Source organism: Streptopelia decaocto (assembly GCF_964273445.1).
Source record: "Streptopelia decaocto genome assembly, chromosome: 1".
Lineage (NCBI taxonomy): Eukaryota > Metazoa > Chordata > Aves > Columbiformes > Columbidae > Streptopelia > Streptopelia decaocto.
The window spans coordinates 43,190,176-43,208,248 of NC_138663.1; the positions used below are offsets into that span (position 1 = coordinate 43,190,176).

At 38.4% G+C, this 18,073-nt stretch overlaps 1 protein-coding gene across 8 annotated transcripts in view; it reads right to left on the reverse strand.

Moving 5' to 3' along the window:
* Positions 1-18,073, reverse strand: part of CNOT4 (CCR4-NOT transcription complex subunit 4) — a 110,381-nt gene that overhangs the window by 39,500 nt on the left and 52,808 nt on the right. For 6 of the 8 annotated variants that reach the window (XM_082059444.1, XM_082059441.1, XM_082059437.1 and 3 more), the window contains 4 exons: positions 14,737-14,892; positions 12,044-12,101; positions 11,508-11,757; positions 9,120-9,617 (listed from right to left, as the gene is read on the reverse strand). In XM_082059444.1, the coding sequence (XP_081915570.1) occupies positions 9,120-9,617; positions 11,508-11,757; positions 12,044-12,101; positions 14,737-14,892 (962 nt within the window). The remainder of the gene's footprint in view (positions 1-9,119; positions 9,618-11,507; positions 11,758-12,043; positions 12,102-14,736; positions 14,893-18,073) is intronic. The other 2 variants (XM_082059442.1, XM_082059439.1) reach the window with 1 other exon arrangement.

Consider the following 18,073-nt stretch of genomic DNA (forward strand, 5'->3'; position numbering starts at 1 on the left):
CACTCCTCTCCCAGTACAATTCTTAAAAAGCTTATGTTTGACCTTTCAAGTTGGTGCATTTAAAAATGCGTTTAAGCAGAAAGCCTATGAACTGTCTGTGTTTTTTGCAAAAATTCAGTCGTAATTGATATTTTGTGAGATGGACCTCACCCAGAAGAAGCCGAAGTTTCAGGTCTGTGCCTTTTGTTAGACACTGCTCCTAAATGGTGGCACTGCCAAGTGTACCAATTTCCAGTCTTTAAAGGGAAAACACCAGGTTTTTAACATCACCAGGTAAATTACATGTTTTAACTCATGCTAGCAGTTAACTGTATGTTTTGAAGTGCCAGTCTGTATTTTGGAAAAAGCATCCGAGGGAACACAGCAGCTTGAGGAGAAGCATCTGCTAGCCAGAGGAGGGAGACAGATGCTACGCCAGCCCACAGAGCTGCCTCTGAACTACTGCAGAGCCCTCCCGAGATCTCGCAGGTTACCCGTGAAAGGAAACACCCTTCATAACTATTGGTGAACCAGCCCTAATGAGGAAGGGAAAAGTTCTTGTTCTATAAGCAATAAATACAGCCCTCCAACCTAAAACACAGGCAACAGCCCAGCGGGTAGTGCCCCTGAAGCTCATTTGGTGACAGTACTACAGATATGAGCAGACTGGAAATTTGATGTGAAATACCTCCCATGTGCTTGTTACCTTGTTTCTGGGGAAGAGTTACCCAAAAAAGCTGTAAGGACTGATGGTCCAGCCTGCAAACTGGGTCAGCCACTCAGGCCACCTATTTCAGCCAACACTGCATTTGTTTCAGGTCTAGCAGTGTTAATGTGATTAGCCATTCCTCCACTGTATTGCAGCCAAGAAGAGTTAGAAGTTTGTTTGTTTGGGTTTTTTTTTTTTACACTTTTTTCCTTTATATTTTTTGTCACACTTTCTTCTTTCAAAATAAAATTACACGTTTAAAAATAGGCATCTTACTACTCACAAAGGTAGGATGTCTGCCCTTCATTGCCATCCCTAATAATCTTACAATCAAAGATTTTTAAACATTCATAAGAGCTCCAGACCAAGCTCCCAGAAATAAGGGTACAGATATTTATATATAGAGCTTTGTATAGGAGATACTGTCCCAAATAATCATAAGAAAAAATACCACAGGGTTTCAAAAACAGTTGCAATATTTGCACTCAAAAAGCACGGGGAGAGAAGGGTGGGTGTATGAGATGAGATTTTGGAACAGATGGAGAAGTAGCAGGACATGAAGGACAGGTGCTGTGGATGAAGTTCTCTCAGAGATTGTGGCAAAATTACACTAAGGCAGACAGGCATTAATAATAAATGTAGAAAGTGTATGGAGTTAAGGGACAAGACACCAGAAGTAGGACAAGGGATATCCACAGCAGATTTCAAACAGTGTGACTTCAATCTTGACACTGATTTAATATTTTATAAATTACTCCAAAATCCCAATTCCATTTACTTTATTTTAAACCTAGCAGCAACACCCAAGGTGCATTAGAAAACAAAACAAAAATAAAACCACCAAGAGCTCCAATGTGACAGAAGCAAGCAAGCCAAAACTTTATTTTCAAATTGAATTTGTTCCATATTGTGCTGAACACTTCACGTCTTCACCAGTGAAACAGAAAATTAGTTACGATTGGAAATAAAAGGAGAATGAATTTCAGGGGTGAGTGATACACAAAGCACCTCCTAAAGAAGAGGGGACAGAGGCCCAAGAACCTCCATGGAAAGAAATGGGATGCAATGAGCATAAGGACTGAGAAGAACAAAATATTCAGTGGCAAAGGCTGCACTAAAAACAGTCATCTTTGATGAGGAAAACAGGACACACAGGGTCTATGCAACGGTGAGAGTAATTTACAAACAGTACTTTTCATTTCATGATTTCAGAGCAGTATTCAGGCCTTTATTTTCAAATAAGGATTGACCTCAATGTGAGGGTAACACATCCACTTTCTGCACTCCGGAAAGATACGGGCCTTTAGAGGCGCCACACACAGCACCTAAAACTAATAGTTGTATCAGCCAAGATTTTTGCCAGATTTCCTATTTTCCATTTTTATACCTAATCAGAGAAAGACTTCAGCTACAGGTAGCCACAGAAAAGGTGATGCTCAGTTGCCACTCTTTCTGTCCAGCTGCAGTTGGGAAGCCAAACATCAAGGAAGACCATCAAGTGAGCAAGGAGTCTTCTTTACATGATTAGGAAAAAAAAATAATTGACTAATGAATCTCTTACTGTTAAAAGTAAGGCCATCAATACTTAAAACCAGCATTAAACCTTTCACATATTGTCAGGTCAAGATGAAAAAGTGTAGCAATGCTCTTTTAACTACTGCATCCAAATAAAGGGACGTGAGCAGGGCTTAACTCATATTGACTATTGCTACAGTATGGGATTAAATGCATTTTGCACACAGCATTTGGAGAATTAAGTTTCACAACATGCTGAATTCAACAGCCATACCACATGGGTCAGACCCTCTCTTAATAAGGCATAGTAGTTGTGGTGGCTTGACCATGGCTAGATGGAGGGGCCCACCAAAGCCACTCTGTCACTCCCCTCCTCACCTGGACAGGGGAGAGAAAATATAACAAAAGGCTTGTGGGTCAAGATAAGGACATGAGATCACTCAGAAATTGCTGACATGGGCAAAACAGACTAGACTTGGAAAAACTAATATATTACCAATCACATCAGTGTAGGATAATGAGAAATAAAATCAAATCTCAAAAGCACCTTCCCCCCACCCCTCCCTTCTTCCTAGGCTTAACTTTACTCCTGATTTTTTTTCTCTCTCTCCTTCCCCTGAGCAGCACAGGGAGTGTCACGGAACAAGGGTTACGGTCAGTTCATCACTCATCGTCTCTGCCACTCCTTCCTCCTCAGGGTACAACTCCTCACACTCTTGCCCTGCTCCAGCATGGGGTCCCTTCCACCAGGGACAGTCCTCCATGAACTTCCCCAACATGGATCCTTCCTACGGGCCACAGTTCTTCACAAACTGCTCCAGCATGGGTCTCTTGCATGGGGTGCAGTCCCTCAGAAACAGACTGCTCCAGAGTGCAAGGCCGCAAACCCTGAGAACAAATCTGCTCCAGCATGGGCTCCTCTCTCTCCAGAGGTCCTGCCAGGAACCTGCTCCAGCACAAGCTTCCCACAGGGTCACAGCATCCTTTGGGCATTCACCTGCTCCAGTGTGGGGTCCTCCACAGGCTGCAGGTGGGTATCTGCTCCACCATGGACCTCCATGGGCTGCAGGGGAACAGTTGGGCTCACCATGGTCTGCACCACAGGCTGCAGGGGAATCTCTGCTCCAGCACCTGGAGCACCTCCTGCTGCTCCTTCTGCACTGACCTTGGTGTCTGCAGGGCTGTTTCTCTCACATATTCACACTCTTCTCTCCAATGCCGTTTCCACAGCAGTTTTTTTTTCCCCCTTCTTAACTATGTTATTCCAGAGGTGCTATCACCATTGCTCACAGCCTTGGCCAATGGCAGGTCCATCTGGGAGCCAGCTGGCATTGACTCTGTCAGACATGGGGAAGCTTCTGGAATCTTCTCACAGAAGCCACCCCTGTAGCACCTGCTGCTACCAAAACATTGCCACACAAACCAAATACAGTAGCAGAAGCAGAACCCCCCAAAACCCCACAGTAAATTATCCTAAGATCACAGAAAAGTGCTAGCTACTATGCTCTGATTTCAATTTTTGGGGTTCTATGACTCTGTGTAAAACAAGCTGTGTTTTCCTTTGTTCAGTAAACAGAATCAACTATTAAGGATCAACCCGAAGAGACAAAGTCAAAAGGACAAAGGTCAAATAACCTCATTTCCATTTGGGGCACACATTTCTTATGTTTTAAGAAAATACTAAGATAGATAAGGACTCTTAGTATTAAAGGCAAAACACGTCAGTGCTAATTCTGATATCTCACCTTTCGCTGTGGTCCAAATAAAGTCTTAAACAAGATGATCATAGCAAACATGTATGGATCTTTGCTTGTTTTACTAAAATGTTGTCCAAAAGGTAGCACTGGGCAATTCGATGTTCAAGACTAGTTCAATAGCTGGGGGCACAGAGATCAGAAAATTGAAAGTGGGAGAAGATGCAACACCGTAAGTTGTTTCAATATGTAAGAGCTCAGGACTCAAGTGTGAAGAACTTGGACCTTCTTAATATAACCTTAATTGCTTTGCCCTCCCTGCTACCAGTTGTTGCTTCACAAAAACTAAAATGTAGGCAAGGCTCAAAAACATGCCTGCATACTCAGTGTCTCGATAAAGAATGCAAAAATGCTACTAAAATCATTGCTGGATGGCACCCAAACTTAATATAACTGTCTACCTATTTATTGTCTCAATCTCATCTTTAAATACACATAATCCCATCAATTAGACTGTGCATATTCAAGAGATAGAAGCCACAACATCAAAACAAATAGGTCTTGAGACAACAGTTTTTGATTTGTCAATTATATTTTAACTACAAAGACCTACAACAAGCCCCCTGTTTTGAAGTTTCAGGAACAGCGCACAGAAATCTACTACAATCCCCACATCAATGGGCTTCATGGCTAAAATAATTTGATTGATTTTACAGATGTTATCTTCATGAACAACAAGTAAAACTTTCTTCTTCCTCTACCCTACGCAGGATTTAATTTTTCATGCTTCCTGTCTGCCTCTGTGTCCACTTGACTATTTCCTCTTAGATCTCTGATACATGTACAATATACATAAATTGCTGTGTTCAATAAGCATTTGGACAACGCTCTGAGATCTACGTTTTAATTTTTAAGCTACCCTGTGCAGAGTCAGAAGTTGGACTTGATGATACTTGTGGATCCTACCAACTCAAAGGGTTTCAATGATTTATATAGGAAGAATATACACACAGTATTTTGTAGCATTAGTCTTGGAAGAGTTCAACTTTCAAACTATCTCATTATTATTATTGAATTGATAAGTTCTTACAATTAAGTTCTCATTTGGAATTATGTTCAGGATAATTATGAAATTAAGAAATGAAATAACAGCCAGTCTTTGAAAATGTCAAGTATTTCATCTTGCATAGAACTGACAGGAAAGGCAGACTAAAAATTTACAACTTTTTCCTCATACTTTTAATGGTGTAAATTTGTTCTTATACTTCTTCTATGTAATAAAATCAATAACAATCAACCATTCAGTAAGCTCAAGAAAACACAATTTAACCTATCTTTCCACTATTAATATGCATGACCCTCATTTTATAAGCACCTGTCTCAAAACACACTGTTAATCTGAGACCTGCTTTACTCTATGATTCAATACTATACCTACTATTTTAAAACACAGTACCAGGCAGTAGGGTAGCAAAGATGACAGCGTATTAGCTATCAAATTACAAAGAGTTTCCTGTTATCCTAAAGTAATATAAAAATAAAAGCACCCACCCACACTGCTGTCAGTGGATCTTTCCTTTGGCATTATCTGCAGAATAAGGACAGCCACTGTCCTATATTCTTAGGATAGCTTGCCTACAACCTGGAGTAAGACTGCTTTTAGCAACAATCATGCCATCCATGGTTCTCCTGAAACACAGTAACACAGTTATAACTACACAGTAAATCATCTAATCCATCCCATGCCAGAGAACAGCAACAAGCCTAAATTGTCCTTTACAATGAGAATGTGTAACATCTGTGATGGTTTGCAAAATCATACTGTGGGAGAGAAAGAAACTGCTAGTTTGGGAATCAGTCAATCAGAAAGTTCATTTAAATATGGGCTGGGGACAAATGTATGCATGATGAATATGACACATTTCAAGTATCTATATGTATAATAAAGTTATGAACTCAATCATGTGTCATATCACTGGCAACTGCAGAATGAGTTCAATAAATACTACTTCCTCTGAGAAACAGGCTACTAAATTCCATTCAGAAATTATTTTTAAATGAAAGATTAAAAAAAAAAAAAAAGGTAGGTAGTGCCTGTGTCCCTCCATTTAAATCTGATGCACATCACAAAAGAGCCCTACCTGCAGCTGTGTGGTTATGAGTACAGCACAACAGCTCTGCTTCTCAACTAAACAAAAGTTAACTTCAGAACATTACATTTAAATATGTCACATATCAGCATTTCGAATTCATGTGAATACTAATGCCCACCTAAAGCAGAAGCAGCAGCAGCTTAAGAGATGTCATTTTCTTCATACAAGCTTCCAAACCACAAATACACCTGGTAAAATCAACTAAAATTGGGTTTAGAAAGCCTAGAAAATATTATACTATTTTCATATGATATTATAGAAGTTTGTAGACCTGCTTGTTTTCACATAAATGAAACAGAAAAGTTGAAAAGGGTTGATTAAATAGAGCAAACACACAGAATGAGTGGTGCTTGCTTTGTGTGTTGGGCTTTTTGGTGGTTGTCAGTTGTGGGTTTTTGTTTGTTTTTAATTACTTGTCCACTATTATCTGCTTTTGGAATTTCTAGTCCTGGAAAATGTTGCAATCAAAGATATTTGGAAACACGCAACTTCAACAGCAGTTGAGAGTCCCTACTAAAAGACAGAATGAAGTTTTACCTGCACTAGGTTTATTTTGCTGTTACATCTGAAACAGCTGAGTTGATGACATTTTCTAAAACACCCTAATACAGACTGACAAGAGAGCTAACAAAAAGGAGGTTCAGGTATACTGCAACTAATCTCTCCGTACTGCTGAACAGCTATTAGGGTACACACCACCTTTCTAGCAGGTCAGCTAGAGTCTGTTATAAAGTGCTGTAACAGAGTCCCATCAACATGATTTCTCTGTACACCATTTTCCTCTTCCAACCCCACCAGACAGCTCTATCTGTAAATCAAATGAGGAAACCAGTAAAATTCTATAATTACATACCTCCTACTGATAGATTAAAAGCAAGCATAAAGAACAGGATTTATTCTTTCAAAAAGAATATAAAAGGAATTCATTGAGACACCTGTACACTAGATAGGGATTTTGAAAGACGGAATAATCAATAAAATGGTAACTATTAAGTCACTACACTTACATACAAAAAAGGTATGAGGGCATCTCCTGACTTTCAAATTATTTGTACTTCTGAAGCAGATCACTAAAGAAAACCCTAGGCACTAAATACCAAATAAAGTCACTACACTTACATAGAAAAAAGGTATGAGGGCATCTCCTGACTTTCAAATTATTTGTACTTCTGAAGCAGATCACTAAAGAAAACCCTAGGCACTAAATACCAAATAAACGATAGAAATCCATAACCCATCAAACAAAACGTGAACTGAGACTTCATCTGATTTCTGACAAGAAGAAGAGTAGCCTGTTTGTGCAAATGATTCTTTTTTGAAGATATATCAAAGCCAACACGTAGATCAGCTGAGAAGTGTTTGCACTGCAGCAACTGCTGCTATCTAATTGTCAGCCAGGCAACTCACAATGTTTTCTATAACAAGAGATTAAGACCAGCTCAAAGGAACTTTCCTTAGAGACTACAGCAGATGTTTATTTTCTGTTTTTAGCACTGTATCTGCCAAAAATATTTTGAGATTAATTGGTTCTAGCAGTCACATACAAAAAAGGATATACTTAAATATCAACTCTGTTGCCTTAAAACATATGGGGGAAATACACAGCACAGGCTCTGCATCAACCACACCACATAACTGGCTCTTCAGGAGTTATACCAAGGATCTGTGACACAAAGAGGTCTACTTTCAAACTGCCAAAGGCAATTAAATTAATGCTATTTAAAGAACACTTTTGCAAATCTAGAATCAACCTGTACTACAAAAAGATCTTTTTCAACACTAAAGGACTTTTCAGGTGTCTGTAGTCCACAAGACAGTCTTGTTACTGGCCCCTTGAACTAGCAATTTTTAGAACTGAGTGGTTAAGTTGAAACTTTATGTCTTGCATTGTTTCTGGAAATTCTATGTAGTTGAGGGGAAAGTGATCCACAATTTGCAGCGCTATGTATGCTGCATTTTTGATTCCATCTCAGCCATTTTAGTCTAAAAACTGCCACTGGCAGTATAAAGAGTTTTGAACTATTTGCATTTGTAGTCTGGACCAAGTGTTTATACTATGAATCAGCCTAAGGACCCTACAGCAGCACTGTAGCTTCAACAAGTCTTCAAAGAGGACAAAGTACAGGGAAATAACAGCCAAAAGTAGCTCTGGTACTAGAGCATCAAAAACACACAGTCACTTTTTCTAGATCATTTTCATGTGCTATGGCTAGTACTTCTCAGGACCATGAAAAGAAAGTAACGCTGGCAACATTTCAAGCAGTCTTCTATATCTCAAGGCTACAAAGAGCTTCCAGAGACTTTCCACCTAAAGTTCATTATACTCATATTTTTTTCCCCTGTTAGGAAAGGAAAATCTGTTTGGGCCAAGCTAGATTGGAAGCATGGAAGTACTTCAAACTCCAGAAGAGATTTTAATCAAGACAGTTATTGTTACAGTTAGCTGGCCTGACTGCACATTTATTTTCCCCCAACATCACAACCCTCACAATCAGGATGAATCCTCTTACACACATTGCAAGCATCCATTCAGTGAAAAATTAGCATAATATTAAGGCCATCTGAAGTAGAGAAATGAACAGCACTGAATGTTTTATTGTGCAGCCATTTGGTTATGCTCAAGAGGGAACAACCCAGCCAAGACATCTGACACAAATTACCATCATGACAATCTTTTGCACAATTTTAAGAACTCTGGTCAGCACCTGCATGTTGACGAGGAAGTCACAATGCGCTTCCCAAGGCCTACTCTTAAGGAAAGCCAGTCTGGCAAGACTGAAGAACCAAAATATCAATCTCCTTTGGCACAAAATTAAGCGGGCACAGAATACTCCACCTTCCTTATAAAGCTCAATATTACAAGGCTAAACATCCAGACACAATTTTTTAAAAATGGAAAGGGGTTATTTAAAACAATATCCCTCCCTCCCTCTTCTCATAAACTTAGTATGACAGTCAAGAGATACCACTCTACCACTTGTAACTGGCTATTCCCCCTTTTCCTGTCCTGGCTCAGAGAAGCTGAAAGCATGAATTAAGTCATATTCAAGGCTGTCTTGATTCACCTACCTGATATAGGGATCCCTCCCAGACCTGTGCTATGTTGTGGTGGGAGATTCAAGTCCAAGAAATTACTATTTGAGGTGGGATTTGCTGTGTGGTTCAAGTGCATGATGCTATTGCGTGGGAAGGCCATCCAAGGATAGCGAGCTGCTTGGCCTGGAAAACTGAAGGAGTTGTAAACTGCTCGATGCTGTTGAAACTGTGGAAACCTCTGTGGCATGACTGGAAAGGTGCTACTGAGAGAGTTGGCATTTGTGGGTGCAGCAGGATGCAGGAATCCAGAGCCTGGCCCTTTGGCAGTTGTAGTGTGTGGGGTAGGGTTCTGAAGAGATGTGGGCGAGAGGGAAGGTTGGTCTTGGACTGACAGTTCCTTCTCAATCAGGTCTGCTAAGGCTTTGCGGGTGATGTCAAAGGGGTCAAACCCTAGGTCGTCCTCTTGCTGTTTGGAGGAACCAAACCCAAAAGCTGCTTGCCAGTCTGTGGAGGAGGATACTGGTATAGTTTCTGTCAAGAGGAACAGGATTAAGAACAAGAATTAGTAAGTATTTATCTATATAAAATTTCAGCCTCAGTGTATCTGAATCTATGTTGCCAGTTATCTTTAATCTAATACTTTACACATTCCCCAAAGACACCTTATTCATCAGCTTAGAATGCCATTTTCAGATCGAGCTGTCATCGATTTCCACTTAAGGTGAAGTGGCAGAAGTAAGAAATAGTATTTTTACTGCAGAATTGCTCTGTTCCTGAACTACTGAGAAGCCTTGTCAAATAAGTAGTTTCAGTAATAGCACCAAGTAGAAAGAGCAAACACTTGCTTAGAACCTTCCTTACACCCATATTATTTGATGTAATTACTTGAAGTGTGACCAAGCAGACTTTAAATAAGGTTGTTATGTAGTTCAGTATTTTGCTTTCAGTATTACTGCTGTGTTTCAGCTCTGCTGTACATGAAAGGTGGAGAGATGCTTCCCCTCAAAGGGGGATCCTCTGAGTAGTGGCTAAAAAAAACCCAAACCAACCAAAAAAAAAAAAAACCCCAAACACTCAGCTGTCTACCATTAAGAAAAACAAGCCAAATTCTTGAGTAGACACTTTGATAAAACAAAAGGAAATAAGGAACTGCTTTACAAGATATTGCAAAAGGCAGTGTTTGCAAAAAAGGGTTATCAGGCTTTGCCTGCAGTTTCAATTACTACTTCATTTCATTATATTGCTTAAGTTTCCTATTCAGGTTCAGTGAATGCTGGGTCCAGTTTCACAGTATTTTTCCTCAAAACTGTGGTAACACAAGATGGTAACTAGCACAAGGTAGCATCACTCACAACACTGACTCCCTCTGCTGGCAGGGAAACTAGTTGCTGCTTTAAGTAGTTAAAAGTAAGCTCAGTATCTCGGAACAGAAATCTATACTTGTATGTTCACTCTAACATCCATGACAATAGATAAAGAGTTGCTAGACAGGCAAAAACTTGTAGTTTGTATTCTTATTGAAATAGAAAACATACATTTTATATTAATTATGAAACAAACAAGATCTCTACTACCTGGAAATTGTCTCTCACTGCTACTTAATCCTCACAAAACTGGCACATACAGTACCTTAGCAGCAAGTGATTTTCTTGGTAATAAATATTGCTTACAAACAGGATTATGACACCCAGAAGTCAGATAAACATCAAAAGACGACTAATCACCAAGTAAACTGTGTCCTAAAGTACTGTTTACATTCTATTTATTACTGACAGTTCAATTTTTCTAACAGCTCTCTCAGATTTAGAATTTGTGAGGTCTTAAATACCATTAACCATTCCCAAAACTATATAAATACACCTTAGATGATGTTTCACTGATATGAAGTGGTATTCTACAGGAAAGTACCTGGAAAGCACAGGTATCTTTCAGTTGATACACTTAAATATATTTTTATCTCTTCCAAATGTATATAGTCTCACTTCAGAAAGAGGAATATTGGGCACCTTCAGATACTAAAGAAAATTCTGAATTCCACTGCATATCTTCTGATGTTTAGAATTATAGATTGTAATGGATTATTACACTGACACTGTATATTTTCCCCACTCTCCCCTCACCTATAACATTAAGCATACATGTCACATCTTAATACTTAAATGGGCACATGCATAAGAAAAACTAAAATAAGCACTTTGATAATTTAGACACACAGCTGGAAAACTAATGTTTCTTTTAGAAGAAGCCTTTACATCAGTGCAATTCATTTGTAGTTAAGTGACAAATTTTGATCATTAGTGAAGGGGGGGAAAAAAAATCCCACAAAACAGTACAGAGCAAGTCCTAGAGTTTTTTGCTCCACGCAGTTTGAGATGAGTTGCAAAAGCAAGCAACACCCAGCCATGTAAGCTGTGCACATACCTGATGTGAAGAGGCTCTGTGGTTCTGGTGCTGTGGGCCAGTCATTTGAAGTCTGTGGAGAGCTGGGGAATGGAGGAAGCCCACTAGGAATGGGGTTAGGGTGCCGAAAGTTGTCAGAGAAGAGCGACTGTGATTCTGTTACAGCCCCTTCAAAAGGAGACCGTGCACTGTGATTAGATGAACTGATGGGTATGACTGGATTTGGTTTTGTTAAACCAGGTGGTGGTGAAGGTGTGTCACTGTTTGTTATCTATAGGCAAGAGAGGAAGAGAAATAATTAGGACATGAGTGTTTATATATAAAATATTCTTCACTCATACTGTTGAAAAAATTCTTTAAAACTTTCAGCTGCAACTAGGTTAGTTAATATGTAGCTCAGTACAAGGTGAAAGATAAAAATCAACTTAGCAGTAGCACTTTTTAGTTTTGTTTAAAATTATTATACACTTCAGAAAGTACTTGCTTCTCCAACTGCAAGTTGCACCAAATCCTCAAACTCAATTCTTATTTTCATAGATTTTATCTTTATATCTTACCTGCTGGGAGCTGTCACCATTTCCTATACTGAGGGAATCTGAAGGTTTGTCGACAGGGCTGCAAAAGTGGGAGGGGAAAGAGACATTGAGACGAATATTCAAGCATTCAACATGAAAATCAACATTTGCTTTTGTACTGATAGAAAAGCCTTAATATAAAGACAAAGCAAAATTAATTAGGAGGAACAGAGAAGAAAAACAAGTCCACTTATTTATGAGTAGTTTATTTAGTCATAAGCATTCCATTAATTTGCCATAAACTGTAATACTTCTTCCCACCACTCTCCATTCTGCTTGTTGACTGCCCTGTTAAGGAGCAAAAGGAAAGTTTAAAATGTATTTATAGTAGCTCTAAATGATTCAAAAAACAGGAGTTCTGTACTATAGCAACATTTAGTAGTAGTCAGTTCCATCTATGCTACTACTGGAGAGAAAATTTGGATCAGATTTGTTTCCCAAATACCTAAGTTGTCAGTTCCCACACAAGTCCTAAATAAATCTGGGGAAAGATTAAAGATTAAATTAAGTATTTAGACCTGGTGGCAAGTTAAGCTTCCCACTAGACTTCAAGCTTTAACTAGCAGAAATTAGCTCCAAGGTAAGAAAACCGAGTTTCGAGATGACAGAAGGGGAAAAACACAGAAAAAGATATAGCATAAAAAACTGCAAAGAAAACAGAATATAAGATACAGCAGAAAATCACCTCAGAAAGCTATTCACTGAGAATTAACATGACTCAGCTGAAATGGCACATCTCAGGATTTAAGATTCTGACAGACATTAGTGAGTTGCCCCAATTACACTAAACACCAGACTAATGAAACTGTGTTAGTTCAAGGTACTTTCAATTTTTATCTACCTATAAGAGAAGATGCACAAGCATCAGGTTGCAAAACCCAAAACACCAGTCCTACAAACAAGGACCAAAAGTAAGAACAGGAATTTCAGTTCCATCAAGAGGTCAGAATAGGAGTCAAACCACAGGCATGACAGGCATAAGGCAAATACATATACAGTAATTATTTTAACTGGGTGCAACTTCAGATTTTAGCTACACCTTGTTATCAAACACCCATGCCTTGCTGCTGCAAAGTTTAAATATTGCACAGAGCCACATATCAAGGTCAAAAATTCATAAGATTGCTTCCTTCATATTTGTTCTCCCCATCCCAGAATAACTAGAGTCAAAACCCAGGAGAATTAATTCTTCCCCATTCTAAAGAAACTGTATAAGAGTAATCCAATTTTTGTGCAAAAGAACACTGATTAAGTCAGTATCTCAAAAACACAACTGAAGTTCAAGTATTTATGACTATAAAAGAAAAATCAGGGGAATATACTTGCAAACAAGCATTACTCCAGTGAAGATTTAGAAATACTTTCTACTCAGTGGCTGAACAGCATGAATAAAGTACTTGCAGTTGGAAAAAACCACCTTGGGTTAGTAATTTCTGAGTACCTATAGCACAAAAGTTGGCTGTAGACACTTCACTATACAATCATTTTGACTGTCAAGTTTATGTTCCAGCCAAATTATCTTCCCAAAGCTGCTTACAGAAAGTCACGATGCTGCAGTTTAAAAAGCTATGTGTAAGACAACTTTTAATGACAATTTAAGTGCTGAAAATGTTTAATACACTGGAACCTGCCTAAGGACGCTTACATTGTAGACAGGCTCCCAGCCCTTGGGAATAAACAAGATCCATTATCTATTGGGTACAATATTTTTACCTACTTTTAGTACATTCTTTTGAGAAAAGATAAGGAGGCTGAATGTCAGTACTGAGATGCAACCATAGGATCTCTGATCACATCTCAATGGTACAGCTATGAAGCCTAACAAGCAGTTACCACTTTCAACAGCACTCACAACACTAATGCATTAGCATCAACAAAGATCAGCTACCTAATCAGCAACACCACCTCTTTAAATATTAGGGTTTACCTTGTTATTTTCCCATCCAACCTCTGCATGAGCCCAACAGATATTACCTAAGGAGGTCCCCCAAAAAAAACAAAATGGCATGACTACAGACTACCATCAGAACTGCAAATAATGCTTACAATGGAAGAAGATCCCAGTTATGCTCAAGGAGGGCACCAAAAGAGGAAAAAATGTTGGTTAGCAATGAGGAAGCTATTGCAAGCAGATCTTTACTTCCTCTGCTCAAAGAAGCCTCAGTTGAATCTGCTACCCTGTTGTTCCTGCTACTGAGTGATAATCAGGGAACCTTTTATCTCCGCAGTTGTGTTTCTGGAACATACCACTGTAAAGAGATGACAGATACTCAGCCCTAACATTCAGCTTCCTTCTGTTGAAGCTTTTCCAAGTGACAAGCCTCCTGATGTATAGCAACTAGCACATTACTTTGTGGAAGCTTCTGTATAGAAATGGTGGGCTCAGCTCTGTGTCTGGGACCGCCACAGCTATATAAGCTGTTGATCCCATGATTATTCAGTTCCCCTCAGCCCTTAACTGCGCCATTACTTACTAACTTTACATTAGGGTTTTCCTGCACAATCTGCCAATCAGTCTTTTTGACATGGGATAGGCTAAGCCCAGCTTTTTGTGATCTGATCAGGATTTGAATCCAGCTCTCCCACCAGAGAGTGAGTCTGGAAAATCATTCCCTCCACACCAATTAGTGAGAGAGAAAGCAAGCTATCTGAAGTATAAAAGGCAGCACAATTACCCGAAATCTGAGTCTGCACCATCTGGAGTCATGTGTTCTGGGTCTGTGCCATTTTCTAATATAGGAGGCGTTTTCCTGTGTTCCATTGTTAAACCGTTGGCTGATTTACTTGAACTCTGTAATGATGGCCAGGCATCTTTGTTATTACTGTTGGGTCTGGAAAAAGGCAAGAGCAAAAAAAAAAAAAAAAAAAAAAAAAAAAAAAAAAAAAAAAAAGAAGAGTTCAAGTTATGAAGAAAGTGTTTTTAAAAATTTTAAGCACTGAGGAAATGAATCCTTGTGCCAGATAATCCATAAGGATAGATGTATCTCGATATTCTCAGATTTTAAATGGTGATGACTTAAAAAAAAAAAAGAATTAGTAAGGTAGGGAGAGGATTGAGAAAACTGGGGGGTATAATGTTTTCTTCACCGAATATATAGCTGCTCTGCCAATGCTGAAGTCCAAACATCCATTTGGAGGATAGGAAAAAAAAATAAATTAAAAAAAAAAAAAAATCCATCAATAGCTTCAAGTATCCAGACCTACACACACCTCATTCTAAATACTTTGCTTTATCCTGTAAGTATTTGCAAGTTCTGAAAATCATGGACTAAACTTCTTTTTTAATAAATGTTTTCTATCCGAGGCCTTATCAAGACTGGCCCCAACAGATGAAGTTTGGGTTTTATGTCTACACAAGAGTCCACAGTTTTACTAACAGATCATGAGACCAGTCAGACCAACACACTGTTCAGGCAAGTTACTGCTCCCTTCATTTCTAGTTTAAAGACACAAAAACTTCCCTTTTATAATGCAACATGAAATTTAACTTCAGAGTTTACATTCGATCTGAAAGAAGTTCAAGAGAGGGCTCAAAGCCCATTTTTTTTCTGAAAATAGTTAACATTTTATACAAATTGAAGTGAGCTGGGATGTAATATCTATAACTCAATGCATTCAAATACAATGTCATTTGCTAACCCTATAATCTTACTGTAAAATATTTGCCTTTCTGTTCTCCAGTTCCTTCATATTAACTCTGGCTTTTAATTTTTCAATTAGGATGCCATTTTTAGTGTCCAAGTGCTGTCTTCACAAGATACAAGCTTTCCAATTTTTTTTTAAAATACCTATGTTCCTCCTGATGCCCCGTTCATTAATATGCTCTTATTACATGGTCCAACATGTATTTGACATCTCTATGTCAATTTAGTAAGTTCACAGTCAGAATCTGAAAGTTCCTATAGCTGCTTATAGCAACACAAGTGTTTCCTACACCTATTCAGAAAAAAATCAGTATTATTAGCTACTATCAAATCTCAATATTGCAAGATTTTATGTTCTACCTCCATCTTTTCTCATATACCTACTCAATATGTACACAGATGAGAGCCTTGACCTGACTTACAGATCTCTGCTTTGTCCACAATTGAAATAAGTTGGAGAGTTGATCAGATACTGAACATCAAGAAATAAAGACACATCATCATCAGTGCAATGCCAGCCATTTAATATTCTGACTCTTACAAAAATGAGCTGTAATCTAGAAATAACAAGACTTTCAATCCATTAACAGATGGGGGCGAGGGGGTGCAGGTTTTTGTTAAGTTCGAAGCTGCGTGTTTCTGAAGGTCTGTTCTCTAAAAGACCAGCAAGTGCTTCACAAGCATTTCCACTTATAGCTTAAGAAAGCATCCATTTCATTTCTTCAGGAAAAGGAAATAGAAAAAAAAAAAAAAGAGCTTGATCTGTTTTAAATGGGGAATATACCTCTAATTGTAAGAGAATGTACCACGAGTACCCACATAAATAAAGTGGCACTGGGGGATTTTAACATTCGCCTTCAGCAGCAAGAAAAAAGGTCTGACCTTTCAAATTAGAACAAAATTGTGAAAAACCATTTATGTACAGTTTAAGAAACTGTTATTCACTACTGGATATTTATAATTAAACAGCTACTATTTAGAACTCCTGTTCAATTCCTGAGTGAAACTGAAATCCCGCACCCCAGAAACACAAGAACTACAAAACCGTCAGAGGCTCTGACAAACTGCCAGAAATATTAATATTATATCAACAAATCAGAGAAAAATGAGAACTCGATTGGGTAGGAAGCTGTGAAGAACACACATTCACTGCTCACAAGCTACATTTTGTATTGATGAGACAGGACTTGAAGAAACATCTAAAAATCCCAGCTACAAGAAATTCACTCTTCAACTTAAAAGGTGGTGCTTAGCCATTAGCAAAGAACAGCGTCTATGTTGTGATGATGCTGTTCAGCTGACAAATTAAGTCCAGACCACTTGTTGCCTTTAGAGTAATATGTTAGCACCACAGACTTCCCAAACTCCCGTTCATAATTGCATTCTGAAGGCTGAAAAGTTTGCTGCACTTTAAGACAGAGCATTCTTTCCTTACTGGTATCATTTGTTTTACTGGGATTAGTTCAGACTTAGAACATAAAATAATACCCACATGCACGAAGTAGTGTATTTTCTTTACTCACTGGACTTTACCTTCCAAGTCCATATTGAATCAGTGCCCAAGAAATAAGAAGTGGCATAGTCCTCAAGAATTAAGATCAAATAGGAGATCCTGACCCCTTGCAGTCAAAGAACATAACACTTCCTCCAGAAGTTAAAGAAAATAATCCCAGTCCACCAGCTGGGATACCAGTTTTCAGAATTATATTGTGCTAATTCAAGCTTCATTTGCAATATTTTAGGTACAGTACCCACTTCCTTGCTTAAACTGTTGTGCAGTGATGCTGCCAGTGGCAAATTATTGTCTGAAAAAATTCAGCAGTGGATAAAGCAGCACACAACACAAATCCTGATTACAGAACCAAGGTGCATGCAAAGTGCAATCTAAATTTTACATTCCACTCTGCACACCTCATTATGAAAATCCTAAAAAAGGAGTGAAGGAAATTGTTAACATGACATTCTATGATTTGAGTGCATAATTCACATAAGGACTGATGACCTTATGCTTTCATTTATCTTTGTATGACTATGTACTCACACGGACAGAAATCTTTTCATAACTTACTGAACGAACTACTTCAACAGTAATAACTGATATCTGCAATTACAACATGGTGAAAAATACATATTTTTTGTTTACTACATGAAAGCAAGAAGTCTTTTATTCATATTTTATGAATTCTCACACAAAGAAAAACTGATTTTACTTTCAATTTCCAAGGTCCTTACACCTAATGTAAGGCTGCACTTACAAATCATGATCTTAAAAACACAATAAAAAACACATATCAAGACTGCAAGGTGTCTCAGCTGTGAGAATACAGACTGCATTCATCATGATACCATGCCAAGAAAGCTGACATCT